The sequence below is a fragment of the Balaenoptera musculus genome, chromosome 1 (assembly GCF_009873245.2).
Source record: "Balaenoptera musculus isolate JJ_BM4_2016_0621 chromosome 1, mBalMus1.pri.v3, whole genome shotgun sequence".
NCBI classification, from domain to species: Eukaryota; Metazoa; Chordata; class Mammalia; order Artiodactyla; family Balaenopteridae; genus Balaenoptera; species Balaenoptera musculus.
This window is the reverse complement of record NC_045785.1, coordinates 106469235-106493784: the sequence shown is the minus strand read 5'-3', so window position 1 is coordinate 106493784 and position 24550 is coordinate 106469235. Positions and strand designations below refer to the sequence as shown.

The window sequence follows — 24550 nt, the reverse complement described above, 5'->3', positions numbered from 1 at the left end:
GGGGAAGGGGAAGCTGGGATGAAGTGAGAGAGCAGCATTGACGTATATACACTACCAAATGTAAAATGCATGGATAGTGGGAAGCTGCTGCATAGCATAGGGAGATCAGCTTGGAGCTTTGTGAAGAGGTAGAGGGATGGGATAGGGAAGGTGGGAGCGAGGCTCAAGAGGGAGGGGATATGGGGATATATGTATACATATAGCTGACTCACTTTGTTGTATAGCAGAAACGAACACAATATTGTAAAGCATTTATACTCCAATAAAGATGTAAAAAAAAGAAAAGAAAGCACCTACCACATGTCAGGTACTCTGCTAAGGACAAACAAAGATGACTAAAAGAGTATCTGAGCTCACAGTCCAGGAATGACTGAAAGGAAAAAGTGATGGGTCCTAAGAGTAAGGGCGTAAGTCAGTACAAATGAAAAGGTGGGATTTCACTGTAGGGAAAAGAGGAAAAAGGATTAATGCTTTGGAAAGAGAAATAAAAGCAGATTTCTGGGCAATGTGAAGCTGAGAGTTGTTCAATCTTGTCAGGTTCTGAAGGCATCTCCAGATCCAGCTTTCAAAGTAAACTGGGACAATGACAATGGAACAGCTAAAAATAGGTCATAATTATAGCAAAGAAAGCCACAGCCAGCATAAACCTGGCCATTGTTATTGTTGAAGTTGTGGAATTGCTGCTTTCAATTACTCTTGTCATTAGCGGCTTCCTGATACGATCTTCTGTGGTGAGGATAGCTTTTCGAGCTCCATCCCACTTTCCAGGGCCCTGTAGCCGATACTGGATTGGAGTACAGGGTCCCCAAAATAACTGTAATGCCAATTTGGGGTCAGTGAAGGCCAAGGACAGCAGATTGGGCCTGACGCCCACCAGATCAGCAAGCTCATCCATGGTATCTATATAGTCTCCCTGAATGGTATGGCGTTGGCTGTCCACATACCTGAAGCAGAGAAAACAGAAGGCATGCCTATTAACAATTCAGTCACTCCATCAATTAATCAATGCTTTCTATCTGCTCTTGGCTCAATATTGGGCTAGGAGCTGTAGAAAATGGAGAAGAAAGAAAAGACATGTCTCTATTCTTAAGGGCCTTATAATCTACTGAACTAGATAAGATAGATACACGTGAAACAGAGAAGAATGTAAGACTTCACACGAAACAGAAAAGAATATAAGACTTATGGTAAATCACGTGGTTTTAGACTGCTAAATAGAAATGTAGAAGTGGGTAGTTAAAATAGAGCTATGATAAGTCCTTGAAGGATGTGGAAGAAATAGATAAGCTGAGAACAAAGAGGAAAGTATTACAAGTCAATATATATAATGTAGAGTATATATTGTAGAAGTTTGGCAGTGAAAGGAAGGAGGAAAATAGGAGAGCACCTAGAAAGGTATCAGGGTTAAGTAAAAACTGTCTTTCTCCTCCTTGCAGAAGGGAGAGTTATGCTGGTATAATCAGTTGAAGAAAACCTCATCTTTGGGCATGGGATGATTGTGCCTCTGACTTCTCCACAAAAATCTAGGAACTTCATCAACATCAACTTTGTTCAAATAAAGATCACCAGTGAATAAGCTCAAGTTCTGAAATTCAGATTGCTAAATGTGTCCACCCAAGCACTAAAATACTGGCTGATGGTACCACCTTCCCAGATCCTATAGATTACTCATACTAAGAGCCACTGTGACCTAAGTACGCTGTCACATGACAGCCAGTAAAGTGGCCTCTGCAGATTTGTAAATCTACCTACAGATTTGTAATTTAACCATATCTACCTCTCATTAATTCATCGCTGCCCTTCCTTCCTCTGGTAGCTCTAATAGCCCTTCAAGTAATCCTTGCCGAAATAATATACCTGGTTTTCTCTCCATGTGCTTTTTCCTACTTGACTTTTCTTTTAGGCCCTAAACATAGAATTTTCTTAAGCTTTTCTCTCCTTTCCCATCCATATTCAAACCACTTGGTGGTAATTCTCTATTCTATTGTCACAAACTATTATTTCCTTTTCCTTCAAAATATAATCTAAATCCTTAAACGAACACGAGGACAATAAATACAGTACAACATTGCTCTTATGAAGAACTAAGTGGGGGGACTTCCCTGGTGGTGCAGTGGTTAAGAATCCGCCTGCCAATGCAGGGGTCACAGGTTTGATCCCTGGTCCAGGAAGATCCCACATGCTGCGGAGCAACTAAGCCTGTGCGCCACAACTACTGAGCCCGTGTGCCACAACTACTAACACCCGCGTGCCCTAGAGCCCACACACCACAACTACTGAGCCCATGCACCACAACTACAAGCCTGTGCGCTCTAAGGCCCACATGCTGCAACTACTGAAGCCTGCGTGCCTAGAGCCCATGCTCTGCAACAAGAGAAGCCACCACAATGAGAAGCCCATGCACCACAAAGAAGAGTAGCCTCCTGCTCTCCGCAACTAGAGAAAGCCCACGCATAGCAACAAAGACCCAATGCAGCCCCTGCCAAAAAAAAGAACTAACTGGGAAAAATTAACCACCTGTCTTCTTGGGAGAACTCTTACCTTTTGGCCATATCCTCTTGAACCTTAGCTATTTCTTTTATCATTTCATTTTGTGAAGGCAATATCTTTAACCCTAAAGAGGAAAATCAAAATTTTAAGTGTAAAATTACCTCAGTATGAACACTAATCCTATTAACAATTACCATGCTATGGAAAATTCAAAGGAATACAGGCTAGTTGTCTGTGCCAAGCAGGTTACACCTTCACTTGATCACCTTAGCCTACCACCACCAGAATATAATCATATTAACCTCAGTAGCTTACTCTTTTCTACTTTGCCTTTGGAAGATATTTCTCCTAATCTGCTTTCCAACCAATACCTGCCTCCTCCCTAACATAGTCTTTTAATTGGGAAATGAAATATGGACATGAGGAAATGATAAATGGCCTTAAAATTATACGGAAAATGAGGTACAAAGTAAAAGGGCGGGGGGAATATGGGAAACACACCTGTACTTGTACTCTTAATAACAAAGAGGCTTTATACCACAGGGAGAAGGAAGTAAAAGTAAACTCTCAGTCCTGTTTTATGCCTAAAGTTCCATGGAAGATAAGCCTTACCTTCTACATTTTTTTATTTACTGAGAGTGAGGGGTAAGGTCAAGGGCAACTCATAATACGAAATCTTAACAGATAAATTTCAGCACCAATGAACAGTTCCAGTAGCAGGAATGTAACTCCAAGGACATGGCTAGACAAAGGTAGAATAGTATTTAAGTCGACATAGACAATTCTCAATTTAAATGATTAGCTTTATGCCCGGATTTACAATCACTATGCCATGTAGAAAACTTTAGCCACACCCAACTCTAAAGTGTTACTCCACAATATTCTGGAACGTGTAATTTTAGAATGGGAATATATCTTACCTAATACAATCCTTCTCTCTACAAATACATTCAAGGGGTTATCTCATTCCTCCTTAAATATCTCTGGTGATGGGGATCTCATCACCTGAGGAGATGATTTAATTGTTTGGCTGCTCTACTTGCTGGAACATTATTCTTTTCATTGACCCCAGAACCTGGCTCTATGCAACTGGCACTAGTGGACTTAGCTCTGCCTTCTGGGACCAAGGAGTCTAGTATTAACAAATGACAGCCTTTGAACGATTTGAGAACAACAGTCATAAGTTCTTTAAGTCTTTTCATTATCAGCCTTAAAGCCTTAACAGTTCCCCATATAACAGGTTTCACATTCTCTGCCACATTGGTTACCCTTCTCTGGGCACACTCTAGTAACTATCCTGGTGTGTCCCTCTTAAAACATGAGACTCAAATTCAACACTCAAGAAATAGCCTTCTGTGTTTTGCCATGTGTTCTTTTCATTTTAGCCTTGGGAATTATTACGTATGTTCATAAGTCAATGAGGAATCACTGAAATGCTTCATTTGAAGTTAATCACAGGTCTTAAGATGCTCATGAAACACAGTTTGAGAGTTGATTTCCAAATTATTTCTCATAGAACAACCGTAGTTTTTACTTCTCTTAACTAGAAGCATTATGGACGAGGAGGTCATTTCTTGCCTGTGACGCAGCCAATTCATCCAAAAAACAAAACAAAACAAAAACCCAACCAAACAAAAAATCACTATAAATTAGATAGGTAGATAGATAGGAATATATAAAGATGTGTACTGTATCCGGTGGTGCAGTTCTTAATTCATCGATACTGTTGTTGCAGTGTTTCCTCATTCAGGCACATGTCATTTTTACCATATGTATCTCCCTCCTTCCTATCTTGCTCCTCCTCTTATATTACCAGTTTACATCAATGACCATAGAACCTGAGCAGAATCTTTTTCTCGCTTTCATCTCCAACATACATTCCATTCAAATCTTTTCAAATTCACCAATGAAATTTCATTCAAATTTGTCTCCTTGTATTCCTTTACCTTAGTTTAAAGCCCTCATTACGTCTTTCTTGGACTTTTGTCACAGGCTCGCAGCTGACCTATTTTCCATTTCATTTCCCTCTAATACATCTTCTGAATTACAAATCTGATTTGACTCTCCCTCTCCCAGTTAATCCTTCAATTGTTTTCTATTGCCTACATTGAATGTGAACTTCTTGCATGGCACCTAAGGATTTTTCTTGTTTTTGCCTCTATAAATATCTCCAGCTTCATTTTCTTTAATTCCTGTAATACTTCGTTTTCCAGAATTCTGAACTCCTTGTAGTTTTTAGGACTTGGTTTATTCTGTCATTTTTCTCTAACTTTGCATAAATATCATGAATTGTTCTCTTTTCTGTTATGGTCAAAATGTCCTTGTCCTTTTAGTAAACTCTAACTTTCCTTTACAGTGTATTTGCAGTTGTAGGGAGAATTGGGTACTTGTTCCTTCCTGCTCCCATAGCCAGCTCCTCTACATTGTTATTGGACCCGTGTTTAGGATATAGTAAATACCTGTTGAATGAATGAACACATTAAATGTCTGTTTACTTGTCTACCTTGCTTGACTCTGAGTTCCATAAAGATAGGAATTTTCTGTTTGGTCATATTTGCATCTCCAGCACCTAGCAGAGGGTCTGGCATATACTAAGAGGCCAGTAAATGTTAGCTGAAGAATGTTGTTGAAGAACAGTGTGGAACGGAAGTTCAGAGATTTCCTAAGGGTTGCAAGACAAGGTTCAAATGGGGTGAGCCTGAATTATAACTCTGTGGAACTAAGTCTTTCAGTGGGCTCTCAGGCCTAAGGCAGATTGTATTTATGTAGTCCTGACTAGTCCCTGCACATTAAATGTAAAGATAATGTTACAAGACAAAGGAGGTGTGGCTGTCATTCTGCCCTTTCAGTCCAGTCCAGCCTTTACCATGACTGGAAATTGAGAAGGTAGTTCATAAGCTGAGATCCTCAGATAAGAACTTTCTACTATAGAGTTTAGAAAACCTCCAAAACTAAATTTGCATTCACTGAATAGAGATGTATTAGCTACCTCCCATGTGCTAGGCACTGGTCTAGTGTTGGAAGACAAAGGCAAATAAACATGATTCTTTTACTTAAAGAGCTTTCAATATACTACAATGAGAGGGAGGAAATAAACAGGCTTTTTCCACACAAATAACGAGTAAAGGGCAGGCATACCAGGCAGAGAGAACAGCAGAAGCAAAGGCACAGGGTACAAGAGTACCTGCTGTGTTTGCTGCATAGTGGATAAGTCATTCAGTGCATCTAGAAGATTGTAGGATGGATGGTAAAGATGAGTGAAAGATGGGCCTGAGAAAGCAGCCTGTATCCAATTTGTGGAGGAACTTGAATGCCATCCTATGACATAATGCCTCCTTGTGATCCAGAGAATTGGTATCATTTCATACAGTTTGCAAGGTTTTCAAGGGAAGAAAGCTACTAAATGAAAGTGGAACACTTGCAAGGGCTCTTGAGAGGGCTACAAATGAGACAAAAGAAAACTAGATTTCTGTCAAGGCAAGCAAGTGGGTTCAGTGTTCTATAAAAGAGTGGAATATTTTCTTGACAAGAGAAGAGTAATTGTAGAGGACAAAGGAAGAAGAGAAATGGGGCTTGGTAGGGAAAGGACAGGCCAGGGAAGACGACAGGCTGAGTTGGGCAGGTGTGAAAGAATGGGAGAAACTAGCTGATTCTAAGGTCTTAAAATTGGCACAGTGAAAGCAGAATTCAGAGATGAGAAAGCAAGGATTTGGTAGGCAGACAGTAGAACAAAAAACTCAGGGTTCCTTTTGGAAACTTGATAAAGTTATAGGGATTCTCTGATGATTCCTTCCTTCCAAGTGTTAGAAGAAAGCTAGAGGGATTAGCACTAAGATTTGCTAGCAGAGGAAACTGGGCTTTTTGTACATTTCCCCTAAGATCCCCTAATCCCACTAGCCATAATGCAGAATCTTCCAAATACTCATTTTCCCTAATCCTCTCAATTGTTCCTTGGTCCTGGAAAAGAGTCTCAGTTGTTTCAATAAGTGTACAAGATGCTTGTGGCCTATTTTATGCAACTTTTCGCTCTACTTAATTGACCCATTTAACAGATCCCACTTTAGAACTGATGAGGAGAGTATAATTTTTGTGACTTTCTGTCTGAATTTAAAAAAAAAAAAATCCCACAAGGACTCAGAGGCAAAGAATATACAAATCAATTTTCACTGCAAAGTAAAGGAGCTGTTACAGTGGAGGATTACTGGACTGAATGTCAATATTATGACATGGTATGAGTGTGTTTCATGTTTGGTAATTGCAATCATTGTTGCTTTTGTTGTGGTCATCCATGTACAATGCTTGGTGTCAGTCTATTTATGTCTTGTAAAAATAAAATACAGTGTGTGTGTGTGTGAATAAAAAAAAAAAAAAAAAAAAAAAAAAAAAAGATCCACTTTATATGACTGGAATTAAGCCAACTTAACGGGTTACTTGCATTGGATTGCTGGTCCATTGCTCAAGGAGTACATGATCTACTGGATAGAATTAAAAGGAATTAAGAAATAAAAGAACTTTGGGACTTCCCTGGCAGTCCAGTGGTTAAGACTCCATGCTTCCACTGCAGGGGGCGTGGGTTCGATCCCTGGTTGGGGAACTATGATTCCCACATGCCCCACGGCACAGCCAAAAAATTAAAAAAAAAAAAAGAAATGAAAGAACTTTGGGGAATTTGGAAAAGTTTTTTATCTATCAACTCTAACATCATTGCTTCTTTTTTCTCTGCTACCATGAGGATCTTCAATAGGTAAGAAGAATCTGTAATTTCAATAAGAACTTTTAAAAAACATGTTTATTTATTTATTTGGCTGTGCCGGGTCTTAGTTGTGGCACGCAGGATCCTCTTTGCGGCATGCGGGATCTTTAGTTGCAGCATGTGGGATCTAGTTCCCTGACCAGGGATCAGACCCAGGCCCCCTGCATTGGGGATGTGGAGTCTTAGCCACTGGACCACCAGGGAAGTCCCTCAACAAGAACTTTGAATAGTTTCAATTAAACATTAGTAAAGGTAGCAAATTTTATTATAATAACCATAGAATCAAAGAACTTCTTTGTTAGAAGGAACCTTAAAAGTCATTTGATTTCTCCCTATTCTGAGGCTTGAATCTACTCCATACTGGCCTGGCCAAAGTTTATTTTTAATGTTAAGCTGATATTGTGCAAACCCTCAAAATTTCACTCCTTGGTTCTGGTTCAACCCTTTGAAGTGATACTGAGCAAATATATAAAACCTTCTGCCATGGGGCATCTCTTCAGGTATCTGAAGGGAACTTCCATATCTCCCCTAAATCTTATCCTCTCCAGGCCAAACCTCTCCAGCTCCTTTAGTTGTACTTCAAATGGCACATTTTCAAACCCCTTAACCACTCTTGTCTCTCTCCTTTTAACATACTCCAGATTCATTTTTTAAATGTCTGTGGGTGTGGTCTCACCAGTTCAGGGAAGAAGAGTTGTAAATTCCAGGACATTATAGTTTTTTAATGATGCCAGATATAGTTAAGTCTTTTGGAAGCCACATCATTCTGCTGATTCATATTGAGCCTGCTATCCCAAACCTCAAAGTTTTTTCTCATGTTTTCCTAGCCAAAACTTTCTGAAAGAGGGAATATAAAGGGGGGAAAGTAAGACTTTGAGTGGCTGAATCTTCTTCATTCTGGACTAGTCTTTAACCAGCTCTTAATTTTTGTCTGAAATGAAATCACAGCACTTCTATATTTGACTTTCTCTAACTATAATGAAAGAAGATTAAATTCTTTTGCTTCACAAATATGTATCAGTTGTCTAAAATCTAGATGAGTGGATTTTAATCTGGAGTGCACATTGGAATCACCTGGGGAACATTTTCTCAGCAATCTTATGTCAGTCCCACACCAGACTTATTAAATAAACACCATCAGGAAAAGCATGTCTGTTTTAGGGAAACTTCCTAGGAGATTCTGCTATATGTCCATGATTATAAGTTACTACTTTATATTCCCTCAAAAATTAATTTTTGAGCACTAATTTTGTGCCAGGCACTGTTACAATCATACATACTGTCTCAGCTATTTATAAGCAAGAACATAAACATAATTAAACAAACCACTAAGTAATTAGGTAGTCATCTTGCATGGTCACTTACCTTTAAATACTTGAGTGACCCAGCGTCCTTGGAGCTCTGAAATGGGCATAATGGCACCCAAGGGCTGGATCAAGCCTATGATTGCAAGAGTTGGCTTTTCTAGGTTAGGAGGGAAGACCTTTTTATACAGAGATATCTTGTTTTTGACTACTTTGACACAATCTTCAACAAAAGGAAAGGCAAAGCTATAGCCTGTAGCAAAGATAACAGCATCAATGTCATCCTCCCTGGAGCCATCCTCAAATATGGCCGCTGTCTCTGTGAATTCCTTCACGTTTGTTTTCACCTTCACCAAGCCAGAAATTATACAGTTTGGCAGATCATCATTTATGGTTGGTTGCTGACTCAGAGCTCTGTGAAAGATGATAAAGAAGGAAAAACGAGAGAGATCATGAGAGAGAGAGATCATTGCCATGTAAATAAAATTCTATTTTGATTGAGGTGGTTAATCAATATGCCAATAGTCTCCCTTTATTCATGATATTTGGGAAAGGTCTAATGTATACCAGCTTGATAAAGATAAGGATCTCAGAGTAAAAGTTGGACCCTGGATGGCATTGAAAGAGAAGCTGTTGGAGAAGTGAGGGAAGGACTGTTTTATTTGAAGAGTACATGCATGGTTTCTCAAGGACTAATAATGCTCTCAGTGATATGATAAGGCCACAGTCTAGTAGCTTCTATCCATATGTCAAGAAATCTGCAGAACTGGACTATCAGCATTCTGTTGAGTCTCTTTTCCGCTTCAAAGGCCCAAGAGCTAGGCTTGGACCATCATTTTCCAAATGGTATAATAAATTACATGTGTATAGTGACTTAGAGTTATAAACTGTTTTTACATACATTAACATATTTGAGTCTCACGCCAACCCAACGAAGGAAGCAGGACAGTTGTCATTATCCAGGTCTTATAGATGAGGAAACTGAGGCCTAAAGAAGTTAAGTGGCTTGCCCAAGGTCACACAGCCTAGGATTTTAGGATTTATATCAAAATGTTTTTTTATGAACTCCCTTGAGCTCCTCTGGGCATGGTAAGTAGTATTTCCTAGAAATAGCATAGAATAAGGTGCAGAATCTTGGACCTTTCTAAAAGCAGTGTGAATCCTTGGATCCTGTGTTAACAGGCTCTGAGAATCCTCAGCCCATCACGTTCAGACAGAGCTGGCCTCTTCTTAGGAACAAGATATGTTGAAACAGTATTACTGGTTTGCTGCATTTAGTAATTCTTTGATGCAAACCTTTAGGTACAGATTTTGTTCTCATTCCAACCTCATCATTTCATCTTTCTCTCCAAACTTACTCCTTTTCACTAACAGTACCATCATCCACATTGTTGCCCAAGCCACAAAACTGTGAGTCTTACATCTGATCACCAAGGCCACCCTTTCTCCTCTTAACATCCCCAGAATAGTTTTACTTATTCTGTTTCACCTGGGCCATTACAGCTGTCTTTAGGGCCTCCTGCTCTATCCCCTTTCAATCTATCTTCTACATCATTTTTGGAGTGATTGTTCCAAAATGTATTTATTATTATGTCACTCACTTGCTTAAAATCTTTCAATGGGGGCTTCCCTGGTGGCGCAGTGGTTGAGAATCTGCCTGCCAATGCAGGGAACACGGGTTCGAGCCCTGGTCTGGGAAGATCCCACATGCCGTGGAGCAGCTGGGCCCGTGAGCCACAATTACTGAGCCTGCGCGTCTGGAGCCTGTGCTCCGCAACAAGAGAGGCCGCGATAGTGAGAGGCCGGCGCACCGCGATGAAGAGTGGCGCCCGCTTGCCACAACTGGAGAAAGTCCTCACACAGGAACGAAGACCCAACACAGCGAAAATAAATAAATAAATAAAAATAATAAAGAATTATTAAAAAAAAAAATCTTTCAATGGCTCTGGGCTGTCTTCATTCTAAACTTTTTATTTAGCAGAGCATACAAACATTTTCATGTATCTGCCCAGTGAACCAGGAGATGTACTCAGTCACTCTTCCATCTTCGCCTATAGTCCAGCCAAACCAAACTATGTGCAGCCTCAGAGCATAATGTATTTTTTGCTATTCCAAGACCTTGTATTTATAATTAGAATGCTACTTCTTTCCCCTATTTGTTTGACTCTCTTCTATTATTCCATATAACCTCAATATATTTTGTGATCACCAAAGTTATGGATGCTACAGTTTCCATAATTGGGTGAAATAAATGCCTGAAAGGTTCTTGGCAGACACAGTCTCAAAATATCACCCCACTGATTAATTTCAAAGGAAAAAATATCTTTGCAATAAAGAAACCTAGTAGATAACACCTAATCAAAGTGATCAGATTTTACATCATTAATATGCAATAAACTGCTATCATATGGCTCCTGAAGTGATCCACCAAGAAGGCACAACATAACATATGAGTATTCACACCAAAATTGTTTAACCTAAATCTAATAGAGGAAGAACAACTATGAAAGTCCAAATTTAGAGACTTTCTGCAAAACAAATGGCTTCAATTCTTTAAAAAAATCCATGTCAAAAAAAGAGAGAATTATTTCAGACTGAGAGATTAAAGAGATATGACAACTAAATGCAATGGTGTAATACCTGATAGGATCCTGGATTTAAAAATAAAAAAGCTACAGGTAATTCCCTGGCAGTCCAATGGTTAGGACTCTGCACTTTAAGCCACACGGCATGGCTAAAAATTTTTAAAAGCTACAAATATTATTGAAACAATTTGGGAAATTTGAATTTGCAATATATTAGGTAATGGTATTTTTATCAATGTTAAATTTACTTAGTGTGATAATTATGTTTATGTAGAAGAATGCCCTTTTTCTTAGGCAATATATGCTAAAGAATGTAGGGTAAAATGTCTTACTGACTGCAGCTTACTCTCGAATGGTTCAGAAAAAAAATTTATGTATACATGTATGTATATATGGATGCTATATATGTATGTATCTATCTCCAGTGAGGGAGAGGGAAAAAGCAAATATAGTAAACTGTGAATAATAGGTGAATCTAAGTGAAGGGTATATGGGTGCATATTGTACTTACTATTTTATAGCAAGTAAACCTAAACATTGGACTCCCTGTTGGCACAGTGGTTAAGAATCCGCCTGCCAATACAGGGGACACGGGTTCGAGTCCAGGTCCAGGAAGATCCCATATGCTGCGGAGCAACTAAGCACGTGCGCCACAACTACTGAGCCTGAGCTCTGGAGCCCGTGAGCCACAATTGCTGAGCCTGCATGCCACAACTACTGAAGCCTGTGCACCTAGAGCCCATGCTCCGCAACAAGAGAAGCCACCGCGATAAGCCCAAGTACCATAACAAAGAGTAGCACCTGTTCGCCACAGGTAGAGAAAGCCGACGTGCAGCAACAAAGACCTAATGCAGCCAAAAATAAATAAATAAATAAATAAATAAATAAATTTATTAAAAATAAAATAAAAGTCAGAAGGGAAAACAGCATTTAAAATCAGCCTTTGGAAATGCTATCACAGTCTACCTTGTAGGCTGTGTGAGGACTCCTATCCTTCATACTCTCATAGGAATCCATGCATTTCCTTATCATATTCTATTGTCTGTCTTCTTGTTAGAGTATTAAAGGAAATATCCATTTCTCCAGCCTGTCATTTATTACCTGTGTGATCTTGGGCAAATTAGGTTCTCTAAGTGTCAATTTTTATATTTGCAAAATGGAGATCAAAGTAGTACCAACCTATAGGGCTGCTGTGAAGATTAAATGAGATAATGCACGTAACTCATTTAGTACCATGCTTGTCTTACATTAAGTCCTCAAAAAGGTAGGGTGTTATTATTACTATTAGTATTACTATTAGGTCTTTAGTCTCAGTATTCTCATGCCAGTGTAATGCTTGGCTCATAACAGATGCTCAGTTTGTTGGATGAATGAATGAATGATGCCCTGCCCTCTACTACCACTTTGTTGTTGCTATTAGGCATCATGTAAAAAGAACTGGTACCTCAGGGAATGATAAAATGGTTAATGCCAAGGAGAATTATAGCCTGAAAATTACAGACCAGTAGATCTTGGACTTCTGTGGGGGAAAGGTAGAAATCTAATCTCAGATTCTGTGGATTTGCTTAAAGTACAGGTAGAGGTAGCTATACTATTAGCCTATGTGAACAGTCCTTTTTCTTTGCCTTGGCTGTTACTGCCCACCTCCCAGCCTGGGAACATACCTGTGTTTAGGCTTCAGGCCAAACATTTCATGATCAAACCTTTGGTTCATCTTTTTTTCCAAAAATGTATTTGCTAATGATTGACCACAAATCTTCCTCATAAAATATTGAAATCGAGAAGTCAGCAACACATCAAAAGGATATCCATAGTTTCCGACACGATTGAAGATCCAAGCCCCTCTTCTGGTGCTGAGGAAAACCTGAGGCATGCGAAAAAAATGTTTATTTTTGCCATTCTCTGACTCATTTCTCTGAAGGAATGGGAATCCAGTTTCTTCAGGATGAAGTTCAAACTCATTAGTCTGGCTTTTTATTCCCTGGCAATATATATATTTTTAAATTTCCTGCCGTTTTCTTCTCAAGCACTAAGCTTACAATTAAATTGGTGTAGTCACTGACCAAGACTATGTCTTGCTCTGAACTACCAGCGCATTTCTGTTTAATGTCATTATGCCTCCCTGAAAAGCCCCCTATCCCCTTCATTCTCCAAAGCCTATTCATTTTTAAGATCCAGATTAAGTCTCCCTCCTCCATGAAGATACCACTGACTGTTCTGGCTGATAATTTTCTCTCCATCTTCTGAACTTCTCTAGCGCTTGTCACCTGTCCAACTCATTTAAAATCGTGGAACAGTAAAGCTGAAAGCAACTGGACATCATTTAATCCAAAACCTTCAGTCTTTGTTTTGCCTTTGACATTGTTTACATTATTACAAAAAAACTTATTTATATTGATATTTAACATTATATATTCTTATCTTTTATCTTTCCAAATGTGTTTTCTCCAAGGTGGGAGGTAGAGCATATACACCCTTTAGTCCCCAGCCTATCATCAACATCACTTCCTTTTGTTGAGAATTGTAACCTGTAAGTCACTGTACTAGGTCCTTTATATTTTTATTTAATCAATACAACAACCTCTTGAGGTAGGTACTGTTATGTCCTTTTTATGGATGAGAAGCATGGAGAGGATGAATAACTTGCCTGAGGTCATGTAGCTACTAAGTGGTAGAGCTGAATTTCCGACCTAAGTCTGACTGACTCCAAAGCCTGTGCTTAAGTAATGTTTCATCGATTATTTAAGGGAAAAACTGAAGATTGCAAGTAGAACCACAGGAAGCTGGTCTGTCTTTCTGTTATCTGCTGGCTAAAGTCCATATTCAGAGCTGATAAAAGTTTGGTATTCAACTACCTGGCAAAAGCATCACTTTCTCTATATTATAAAACTCTCTGGAGATAGTTTCCATGGTTGTAAGCTATATAAGTGCATTGTTTTATGGTGTTTTGTCTAACCCTTCATGTTAAAAGGTGACCTGTCTATAGAGGGATAATCATGTACTTCATACATATATTCTCACCGATGGTGACCATAACCGCTATCATAAATAAGCACTTTTACGTGTCACAATTGAAAGAGCCTGCGTGGTCTTAGAAATCAAATAGTTTTGTGTGCAGTCTATATAACTTTTTCAATATAGGTTATGAGTAATGTAAATGCTCAGAGCTTCAGTTAAAAAGTTCTCTATGTATAAAATAGTGACAAAAATACATACGTCACAAAGCTCTCTCAGACACAACCACCTTACCTCCACCCGCTCTTGCTGCCTTGTTCTTTGGCAATTTACAATTCCTCAGTGCTTGTAAGGCCCAGCTCCTCTATAACTGACCATTTAACAAGCCAATGGTATTAAAGAAAGCTCATGCCTTCGGTCCCCACCACATACCTTGTACATTCTTTTATCATAGCACCCATACCCTTTATTGTTTATATACCTATCTCCTAATAAATGCTTGTTGAATTAATTCATGGAGTAATATATGAAATCAGTTTTGTGGGGATAGATGCGGATAGGCCTGAGAAGTGTTATTGAATGGAGTTTGTGGGTAAAGTTCATTTAACAAAGTTGTGGCATTAAATTTCCTTTTTAAAAAATAATTTAAAAACCATTTGTGGAGAAGCACAACTTAATTAAAGTTACTGAAGAACAACCAGGCATTTACGTATTGCCAACAAAATTATGATTCAATAAAGACATGAATAACAAAATATATTAATGATGTCTTTTTCTAGGAATTTATAATTAAGATACTTTTTTCTCAGTTCAAAAGCTATGATACAGGGTTTCCCTGGTGGCCCAGTGTTTAAGAATCCGCCTGCCAATGCAGGGGACACGGGTTCGAGCCCTGGTCCGGGAAGATCCCACATGCCATAGAGCAACTAAGCCCGTGGGCCACAACTACTGAGCCCACGTGCCACAACTACTGAAGCCCACGCGCCTAGAGCCCGTGCTCCGCAACAAGAGAAGACACCGAAATGAGAAGCTTGCACACTGCAACGAAGAGTAGCCTCCGCTCAATGCAACTAGAGAGAAAGCCCGTGCGCAGCAACAAAGACCCAACGCAGCCAAAATAAATAAATAAATACTAAAATAAATAAATTTATTTTTAAAAAAAGCTATGATACAAAAAACAAAACAAGCAAACCAAAAAACGTCAAGGACATAGAGATTGCTTTAGAGTAAATGTAATTCTGTGTTACCTAATGGTATGCAAAGGCTGGGGAGAGCTGCTTGCACGTGCTACAGTGTGGATGCTTTTCATACTGATACCCATGTTGTCTGTAGAAGGATTAGACTGCTTCTGTTTTCCATTTGGGGAGTGAAGAAGAGTGAAGAGGAAAATTCCCCCAACATCCTATGAGTGAAAAGCTTTCAATGACTGAGTACACTTTCCTTCAGATAAGAGCATGGCACTTCTGCTGGCCAACAGGTGATCCACACTCCGAACGCTGCATTCTAACAAGCTCTCCCAGCAATCACCTGGTCTTCTTAAAAGCCAGAGGCACAATCTGAAGAGACAGCTGAGTGAGATTATGAGCACAGTCTGTGGTCATGACCAAATTCCTTAGTGTGAGGCCAAATGAATGATGGGAATCTAACTTGTAACCTTGGCTCCATCACATCATCAATCATAATGTTGCCAACTGAGGCAGTGAAACCAAGCCCTGCATTTGCCATTGGCACTGATGGGCTGTGTGCAGGTATCCATACACTCTGCTGGGTCCACCTGCAGCTTCCTTGGTGAAGCAAAGTAAATAATTTACTAATTCAAACCTGCTTGGCTGTGTGGCTAATTTCCACAGCCAGATCGCTTCCAGAATTCCCAAGGCCAATTATAATGACTCTCTTTCCAGTGAAACTCTCTGGATTCTTATAATCTCGACTATGAAAGTATTGTCCTTTGAACTTCTCAATTCCTGCAAGAGAAGGGAAAATAATTACTGGGTGATGGTTTATCTGATATCATTTGTTAAATCATTCATTTTTTTTTGCAGTGTGTAGAGTTTATGCATATATTCTCTGTATGTTCTCCTTTTACTCAGGTGCATTCTTGCCTTTCTGAATATTTTTGCCTGTTTTCTTTTCCCATAGCCTCAGAGTGGAACCTTGTGATTTCCTTATTATAAGTAGTCTGCTTAACTCAGGATCTGTTAGTATTTTAGACCTGTGGACTCACAAATCCAAACTGCTTCCAAAAACCTCCATTCTCTTTTGTCTTTTCATCCTCTTTATTTTTTTTTTAAATTGAAGTGTAGTTGACTTATAATATTATATCAGTTTCAGATGTACAGCATAGTAACTTGATATTTTTATAGATTTTGCAACATACAAAGTTATTACAATATTACAGTCTTTTGACTGTATTCCTTGTGCTGTATATTACAACCCTGTGACTGATTTATTTTATAACTGGTAGCTTGTATCTCTTAATCCCCTTCACCTATTTTGCCCAGCCCCCACCCCCTCTTTTCATCATCTGTAAATATCTACTTCCATTCCAATTGGAGTATATATGTTCTTATATACTCTAAACTATACATAGAGTGCTTTTTTCCTCTCAGAATGAAAATCCAGGCCAAAGACTGTAATTAAACTCTTTCTTTAAGCTTTATTTTCTTCCTTAGAAACTCAATATTTCTGTTTATTTCCTCGATTGCTAAAAAAGCCCTCATTCAGGTTAAAGAAGATGTGGTAAATATATACAATGGAATACTACTCAGCCATAAAAAAGAATGAAATAATGTCATTTGCAGCAACATGGATGGACCTAGAGATTGTCATACTGAGTGAAGTAAGTCAGAGAAAGACAAATATCATATGATATTGCTTATATGTGGAATCTGAAAAAAAAATGGTACAAATGAACTTATTTAAAAAAGAGAAATAGACTCACAGAGGTAGAAAACAAACTTATGGTTACCAGGGGGGAAAGGTGGGGGGGACACCTAAACTGGTAGACTGGGATTGACATATACACACACTACTATATATAAAATAGATAACTGATAAGTACCTACTGTATAGCACAGGGAACTCTTCTCAGTACTCTGTAATGACCTATATGAGAAAAGAATCTAAAAAAGAGTGGATATATTTATATGAATAACTGACTCACTTTGCTGTACAGCAGAAACTAACACAACATTATAAATCAACTATACTCCAATAAAAATTAAAAAAGAAAAAATCCCTCATTCAATCTAACGCAGATCAACTTTTATCCTTAAAAAAACTAAAATTATTGTGAAACTAAATATAGAGCCTTCTAATTTTCCTCTAGTCCCCGAAATTACTGTTATCTCTACCTCCTAAATAGCATTAATACAAGTTACCACATCATCTTTCAGGAGAATATGCAGAATTAGGATAAGCCTTATTTCATCCCAAGGTAGGAATCACTCAGACAACAATCCTCCCATTCTTTAGGGATCAGGTCACAGGCATGGTTCAAGTGTCTTCCTTCCTTGTAGGCTACTTACCAGGGAAGCTTTCCAAGGGTAAGTGAGCATTGGTGTGATGGCCAGTGCAAACCATAACTCCATCGAAGACATTCACCTCCTTTTTCCCTTCAGATTCCGTGAGCACCTCCCATTGGCCTGAAGTGGAGAAATCAGGCTGCTTCTTCACACAGCACACGGTGGTCTGAAAAGAAAAGGGGTAGCCACAGGAGACTATAACCACAGCCTATATAGTGGACACCTTCCCTGACAGGACTCTCCTTGCAGAGGGTAAACAAAGGGCGGATACCACATAACAGGCCTCATGCAGGGATATTTGGTTTTCATACTCCACAAATCAGAACTTTTTTGTTTGGGGCTGTGGTCAGAGTGAGAAAACTTCCATGAGGCAAGCTAAATAAAACAGAGTTGGCAGACTAATGTTGCACTCTCCTCTGCTTCTAGAAAAGTGCAAATTACTAGTTCTCTTGGACCATACCCTAAGGCAATGTGATACTTGAATAAAGTTTGGGCTTCTCTTGTGTTTCTGAGACACTCCATGCACTAAATGCCTATTCCTCCCCATATCCCCAGACATCCTGAGACTCTCTGATGCCTCCTTACCTCAAGTCCTGTTCTCACTGTCTGGCCTTAAACTTGTGACTGAGCTAGAGGGCTCCCTTTCCTAATAGAGTAGAAAAACACCTCAGTGGCTCATATTTTACGTAAATGAACCTCTCTTTGACTCCCATAAATGCCCATTTTACAAGTAACTATAAAGAAAGGAGGTGTGAGGTGGGATAGTCAGTGGCACAATTTTTAGCTTTAAAAAATAATCATAAATATGGGTTACTCTACCCAGGTTAAGGAAACATTAAGAATGTGTTCCTATGTGCTTCTAGGGTTTATGACCATAATGTCTTGGTTGACTAATAGAGATACCCCTCTTGTATACCCGAGCCATCCTATACTATTTTTTGTTCTTCTCTATCATGTTCTTACTTTTACAGAGGCTGGTGTTTCTGCCTGGATCATTCTTTTATTCTTTCTTCATTTGGAGATACTCACCCTTCAACATTTAGCTTGCTATTATCTCCTTTAAGAAAATTTCCCTGGTGCCTGATGCCTCATGCCCTGATGGGTTAAGTGTCCCTCCTCTGAGCTGCAATGAATAGATTTCAGTGGCATTTATCACTCTGTAACTCTTTATTTTTAATAATTATGTTTACAATTAAATTTCATTTTTCTATCTCCTTAACTAGACTGTGAAATCACTCATTTTTTTTGTTTTTGTGTCTTCAGTGCTTAGTATGGTAACAAACCTGTTCAATAAGTGTTTAAAGAAGTGAAGAGAAGGACCACTAGGCTGTAAATGACTGACTTTGGAAGTCGTCACTGGATATTGCCATTTTAATTTTGTTGTTAAAGAGAAAGAGTCATGATTTAGTAGAATGATCAGAAGGTAGAAGATTTGGGCTTTTTGCCAGCTGTCAGAAATATCGATTCTTTTGTGGTCATGGTTTAGAATGATAGGAATATCACGGAAGACTTTACAGCAGGAAGGAACCAATGAAGTGATCTAGTACAATCATCTTGTTTTACAAATAAACTTAAGACACATCAACGTTGAGGAACTTACTTGTCTGAAGTCACAAGTTGATTAGTGGTAGAGCAAAGACTAGAACTCAAGTTTTTGCTTCCCAATTCAGTGTTCTTCCCTCTACACCAGAGTTAACTTATTTGCTTCCTCATAACTTTTCAATACCTACTTCACTGGGTTGTTGTGATCACATAAATAATGCACTGGAAAGTACTTCAGAAAGTATGAAAGGGCTAAGCAGCAAGTTGTGGAACAAGTTGTGGAACCAGAAGGTTTTAAAGTTCCCATACCTGTCAGTTCCCCTCATTGTTTTATTGTAATCAAATGATATACAATGAAGGCAATGAAATGAAGGTGGCTTCCCGGATCTGCAGTCAAAATACATAGAAGAGGGACCTTTCCATGAATATTTTCAGACACAGAGAAGACACAGAGTGGAGTCTGGATAGGATGGATACATGAGCATATCAAACCAGTCTAAGCACCGGTAAATGAGACCGGTTATTCATTTACTTGACAAACAACTCAGAACACAGAGATACCCATGAAATTCCCTACCTTAAATCGAATATACTTTAGAAGGTCAAATTCATTGGCATACATCCTGAAATACTCCAGGACCTGGGAGTTGTGCATGAAGTTAGGATAGTGATCTGGGATGGGATAGTCACTGAAGCACATCATTTCCTTAGAAGTATTGATGATCACTGACTTGTAAATACTGGCCCTTCCTTCTTCAGGTTCTTCCTGCAGTAAATAAAAAGCATTCAGAGCAACTAGAGAATTAAGGTCATGGTTTATAAACAGCCAACAAACATTTGAAAATGTTTTCTGAAAGAAATGCCAATTAAAAAAAGTCCCCCCCCCCCACAACCCTTCACATCTCCCAGTATTTGTGCCCTCATGCAGTCTCTTCCCCTTGAATCTACGTTGTCTTTATGATTTGCTTTTGACCAACAGCATGCAGTTGGAATGATACTGAATGGCTTCCAAGACTAAGTGATAGGTAGTCTTGCAGCTTCTGTCTGGGTCTCTTAGAAAGCTTGCTCTGGTGGAAGTCAGCAGCCACGTAAGAAGTCCAGCTACCCTGAGACCACCATCCTGTGAGGAAGCCCGAGCTAGCCACATGAAGAGCATGTTTGGGATAGAGAGATGTGCAGCCAGCCCCCAGAAGTTCTAGTTATCCCAGCTGACGTTCTAAATATGTGAGCAGAGAGGTCACAGCACACGTCCAGTCACAGCTGTTACCTGATTGCCATGACATAAGACTCCAAGTGAGAACTGCCCATCTGAGTAATAATCTTTTAAATAGTATATATATTTCAAAGCCTAGGGAAGTTTCAAGAGTTTCATACACTTGCCACATTGTTCTCCAGGAAACACTGTACTAACTTATATTCTGTCCACTATGTGTTCCCATTTTACCTCATTTTTACTAAATTAAAAGACAATTACTCACTGTTAGCAAAAATGAGGTGAAATGAGATCTTAGTACAATGTTTTCTGGACAGCAATGTGGCAAGAATATGAAACCCTTGCAACATAGCCTTTTAAAGAAAGATTCAGCATTGTAGACAAAGATTTATGTTAAAGGATGTTAACGATAGCATTATTTATAACATAAAAATGAAATAAGTTAAATGCCTACAATATTGTGATTTATAAGAAATATATATTTGGTTATCCAGATGGTCAAAATATATTTCTCATATATATTTGGTCTTTCTCCACAGTTCCTGGCTTAGAGCTCCCAAAACTCTCCTAATTTCCTAAGTGTTGAGAGTGATACAAAGTGTCTTTTGTTATGTTAGTATGGTGACCTTTAGAAAGCAACTAAAGGTGGGGGCTGGTTACCAATGGAGCAAACCCTGTGATTAGAGGGTTGTAACTTTCAGTTGCCTATCCCCTGACCTCTGGGGAGGCGACAGGGGCTGGAAGTTGAATCAATAGCCAATGCCCAATGATTTAATCAATCATGCCTATTTCATAAATTCTCTATAAAAACCCAAAAGAGTGGGGTTCAGGGAGCTCCCAGGATGGTGAACAGAAGAGATTAGAGAAGAGCAGTGTGCCTGGAGAGGGCATGGAAGCTCAGTGTCCTTTTCCCTATGTATCTCTTTCATTTGCCTGTTCCTAAATTATATTCTTTTATAACAAACCAGTTACCTAGTGAGTAAATGGGTTTCCTGTATTCTGGAGCTGCTCTAGCAAATTAATCAAACCCAATGGGGGAGGGGTTCATGGGAATTTCTGATTTATAGTCAGTTGGTCAGAAGTATACGTAACAACCTGGACTTGAGACTGGCAACTGAAGTCCAAATCCAAGGAGGGGGTTGTTGGAACCTCCAATCTGTAGCTGGTTGGTCAGAAGCCCAGGTAATAACCAGGGCTTATGACTGGTGTCTGAAGTGGGGTCGAGGGGGAAGTCTTGTAGGACTGAGCCCTCAATTTGTGGAATCTGATGCTGTCTCTGGGTAGATAGGGATCAGAACTGAGTTTAATTCTTGGACATCCTGCTACTGTTTGAGAATTGTTTGCTGGTGTCTGGGGACCACCCGCCACCCACGCACACACACTGGAATTGGTCTCAGAACCATTTAATGCCCAACAAAATTCACTGCAATTTTGAGACCCACTGCTCCAGATCTTTGCTACCTAAAGTAGGATCTGTGGACTAGCAGCAGGGGCAGCACTTGGGAGATTGTTAGAAACGCAGAATCTCAGGCCCCACCCCAGACCTACTGAATCGGAACCTGCCTTTTAACAAAGTCCTCAAGAGTTTCAGATGCATCTGAAAGCAGAGAGGCATTGCTCTAGCTGACATTTAACCCCAGTTCACTGTTCTTTCCCCATCAAGGTTATCTTCTTTGCTTCCTCAAAAACTTCTAATAACTACCTCACGGGGGTGTTGTAGTGATCACATAAAATAGCGCCATATCTACCCAGATTGTTATATTAGTCTGTCACTGAGATATCACAAACGATGACTTTTCAACTCTACTAGAATTTTTAAAAATTGTTTTGATTATGGAAAATTTCCTTAACCAATTTGGACCCCCTCTTCTCTTTTTATTCCAGAAAAAGATATTTGGATGTTACTGAACATTAAATGGCCACAAAGGAGAGTGTTCACTGGTTTTGCCCACATTAGAGATTATTTTCCTCCCATTTTTAGAGAAGAATTTTTCAATTTCAGAAACCTGAATAGACCATTCGCATTTCTCTGCCCTATACTTCAAGATCTCGTTCCCTTTGGCTGCTAAAAATGTTTCCACAAGTCTCTTCTAATCTATCCTACCTATTTCAACCAAAGTATTCTTTCTAGGGTATGGTTGTATCTCTGCCCTAATTAAAATTTTAGATGCTGCCCCATTTTCTCTAGTTTATATTTTTCAGCTTAGGACTCAAAGACCTCCATAATGTCTTAGAGTCTATTCTTTATCTCCCCAACTAGACTGTAAGCCCCTTGACTTGTATTCATGATCTTTCCCACAGCATATAAAATTATAAATAGCACTTAGTAGATATTTAATAGATGTACGTTGAATTATACTGAGAAAGGTACATATAAAAAAAGGAAATAAATTTCACAAAATGCATAACAAAATAATGAAATACATCAAAATTCATTTCAAAAACAGTTGAATAAGATATTTTTATCTTATTCACAAAAGTTTGCTGTAAGGAAAATTGCAAAATAATATAAAATCAAATGCATAGATATATTCATTTTATAGTATTTAAAATAGCTATTAATTAGAAACCACTTAAAATTCCTCCCTCCCCCCATAGGAAAAGGGTTTAATAAATTATGGTATCTCAATATGATGCAGAATTTACATATCACACCACTCCTTAAGTATCCTGCTAAACTCAAAGCAGATCCTGTCACCCCACTGCTTAATAGCTTCAACTGATTCCATTTGGAAAACCAAATTTCTTATTTTGAAACTCAGCATGTTTCACAATTTATCCCAATCTATCTTTTTATCTTCATTTAGTGCTCTCCTCAGTTAATTTCAAGCTTCTGAGTCATTAAATTGTTGTTGAAACATTCCAGACTCTTTCACAACTTTAAACTTTTGTAACAGTATAGTACTGCTCCTTCATTTGGAAAATTCCTATCTATAATTCAAGAGTCACCTCAAATGTCATTTCTTTGGTGAAGTATTTCTTGTTCTCTCCACTGAGTTAAATGCCACAATCAACCTCCAAGCTGCCAAAACTCTCTGCTCAGATTGCCATCAAGGCAAATTAGAACACACAATATTCTGCATTTCTTTCTATGACTGTGAGGTACCCGAAAGTAGGATTTGTGTCTTATTTTTTGCATCTCTATCATTAAAACAGTATCTCATATATAGTGGATGCTTAATAAATGCTTTGAAATGAATTAATGAGTGAATTATAGAGATTGAATTTGGAGATACTTAAAACTATGATTTTGAAATCTGTATAGGAACACTGAAAATGGCCTATGATATAACTTTAAGTGGAAAAGTAATATTACAAAATTAAGGTCACATTCTAATCACCAAATATATAATATTATGTATGCCTAGGGCAATTGTATACCTATGTCTACCCATGTTCATATAATTATACATTGTATAATCTCTCGCCTGTTATATGAGTATATTTTATTTATTTTAAATCAATAAAACTTCAAAGTAGGAAAAAAATTGATTTATTAAGGAGGTAGGATTTTTTCTTTTATTTTTGTAGAAATGTTGTTTATACTACACCTTGATGATAAAAAACTTCAACAAACTAAGAATAGAGGGAAACATCTTCAATTTAATAAAGAACATCTACAAAATACCTGCAGCTAACAGCATACTTAATAGTGAGAAAATGAACAATTTCCCCCCCATAAAATTGAGAACAAGGCAAGGATATCCTCTCTTACAACTTCTACTCAACACTGTACTAGAAATCCTAACTAATGTAATAAGATAAGAAATGGAAATAAAAGTATACAGCCTGGAAAGGAATAAATAAAATTATTTTTATTCACAGATGATATGACTATGTAGAAAATCTCAAAGGTTTAAAAAACAAATTCCTGGAACTAATAAGCAATTATAGCAGGGTTGCAAGATACAAGGTTAATATACAAAAGTCAATTACTTTCCTATATACCAGAAATGAAAAATTGGACTTTGAAATTTAAAAAAACTACCATTTATAATAACACTTCCCCCAAATTAAGTGCTTAGGTAAAAATCTAACAAAATATGTATGAGACTTATATGCAGATACCATAAAACACAGAAGAAGAAAATCAAAGATATAAATAAATGGAAATATATGCTGTGCTCATAGAATGGAAGACTCAGTATTGTTAAGGTGTCAGTTTTCCCAACTTGATCTGTAGA

At 38.4% G+C, this 24550-nt stretch overlaps 1 protein-coding gene across 6 annotated transcripts in view; it reads right to left on the bottom strand.

The window, feature by feature from the left end:
- Positions 1–226: 226 nt before the first annotated feature.
- Positions 227–24550, bottom strand: part of LOC118879913 (flavin-containing monooxygenase 5-like) — a 30202-nt gene continuing 5878 nt past the window's right edge. For 5 of the 6 annotated variants that reach the window (XM_036823169.1, XM_036823147.1, XM_036823127.1 and 2 more), the window contains exons 3-9: positions 19731–19919; positions 17615–17777; positions 15909–16051; positions 12797–12996; positions 8609–8961; positions 2542–2614; positions 227–944 (exon numbers count right to left, since the gene is read on the bottom strand). In XM_036823169.1, the coding sequence (XP_036679064.1) occupies positions 599–944; positions 2542–2614; positions 8609–8961; positions 12797–12996; positions 15909–16051; positions 17615–17777; positions 19731–19919 (1467 nt within the window). In that variant the 3' untranslated portion in view covers positions 227–598. The remainder of the gene's footprint in view (positions 945–2541; positions 2615–8608; positions 8962–12796; positions 12997–15908; positions 16052–17614; positions 17778–19730; positions 19920–24550) is intronic. The other variant, XM_036823180.1, reaches the window with a different exon arrangement.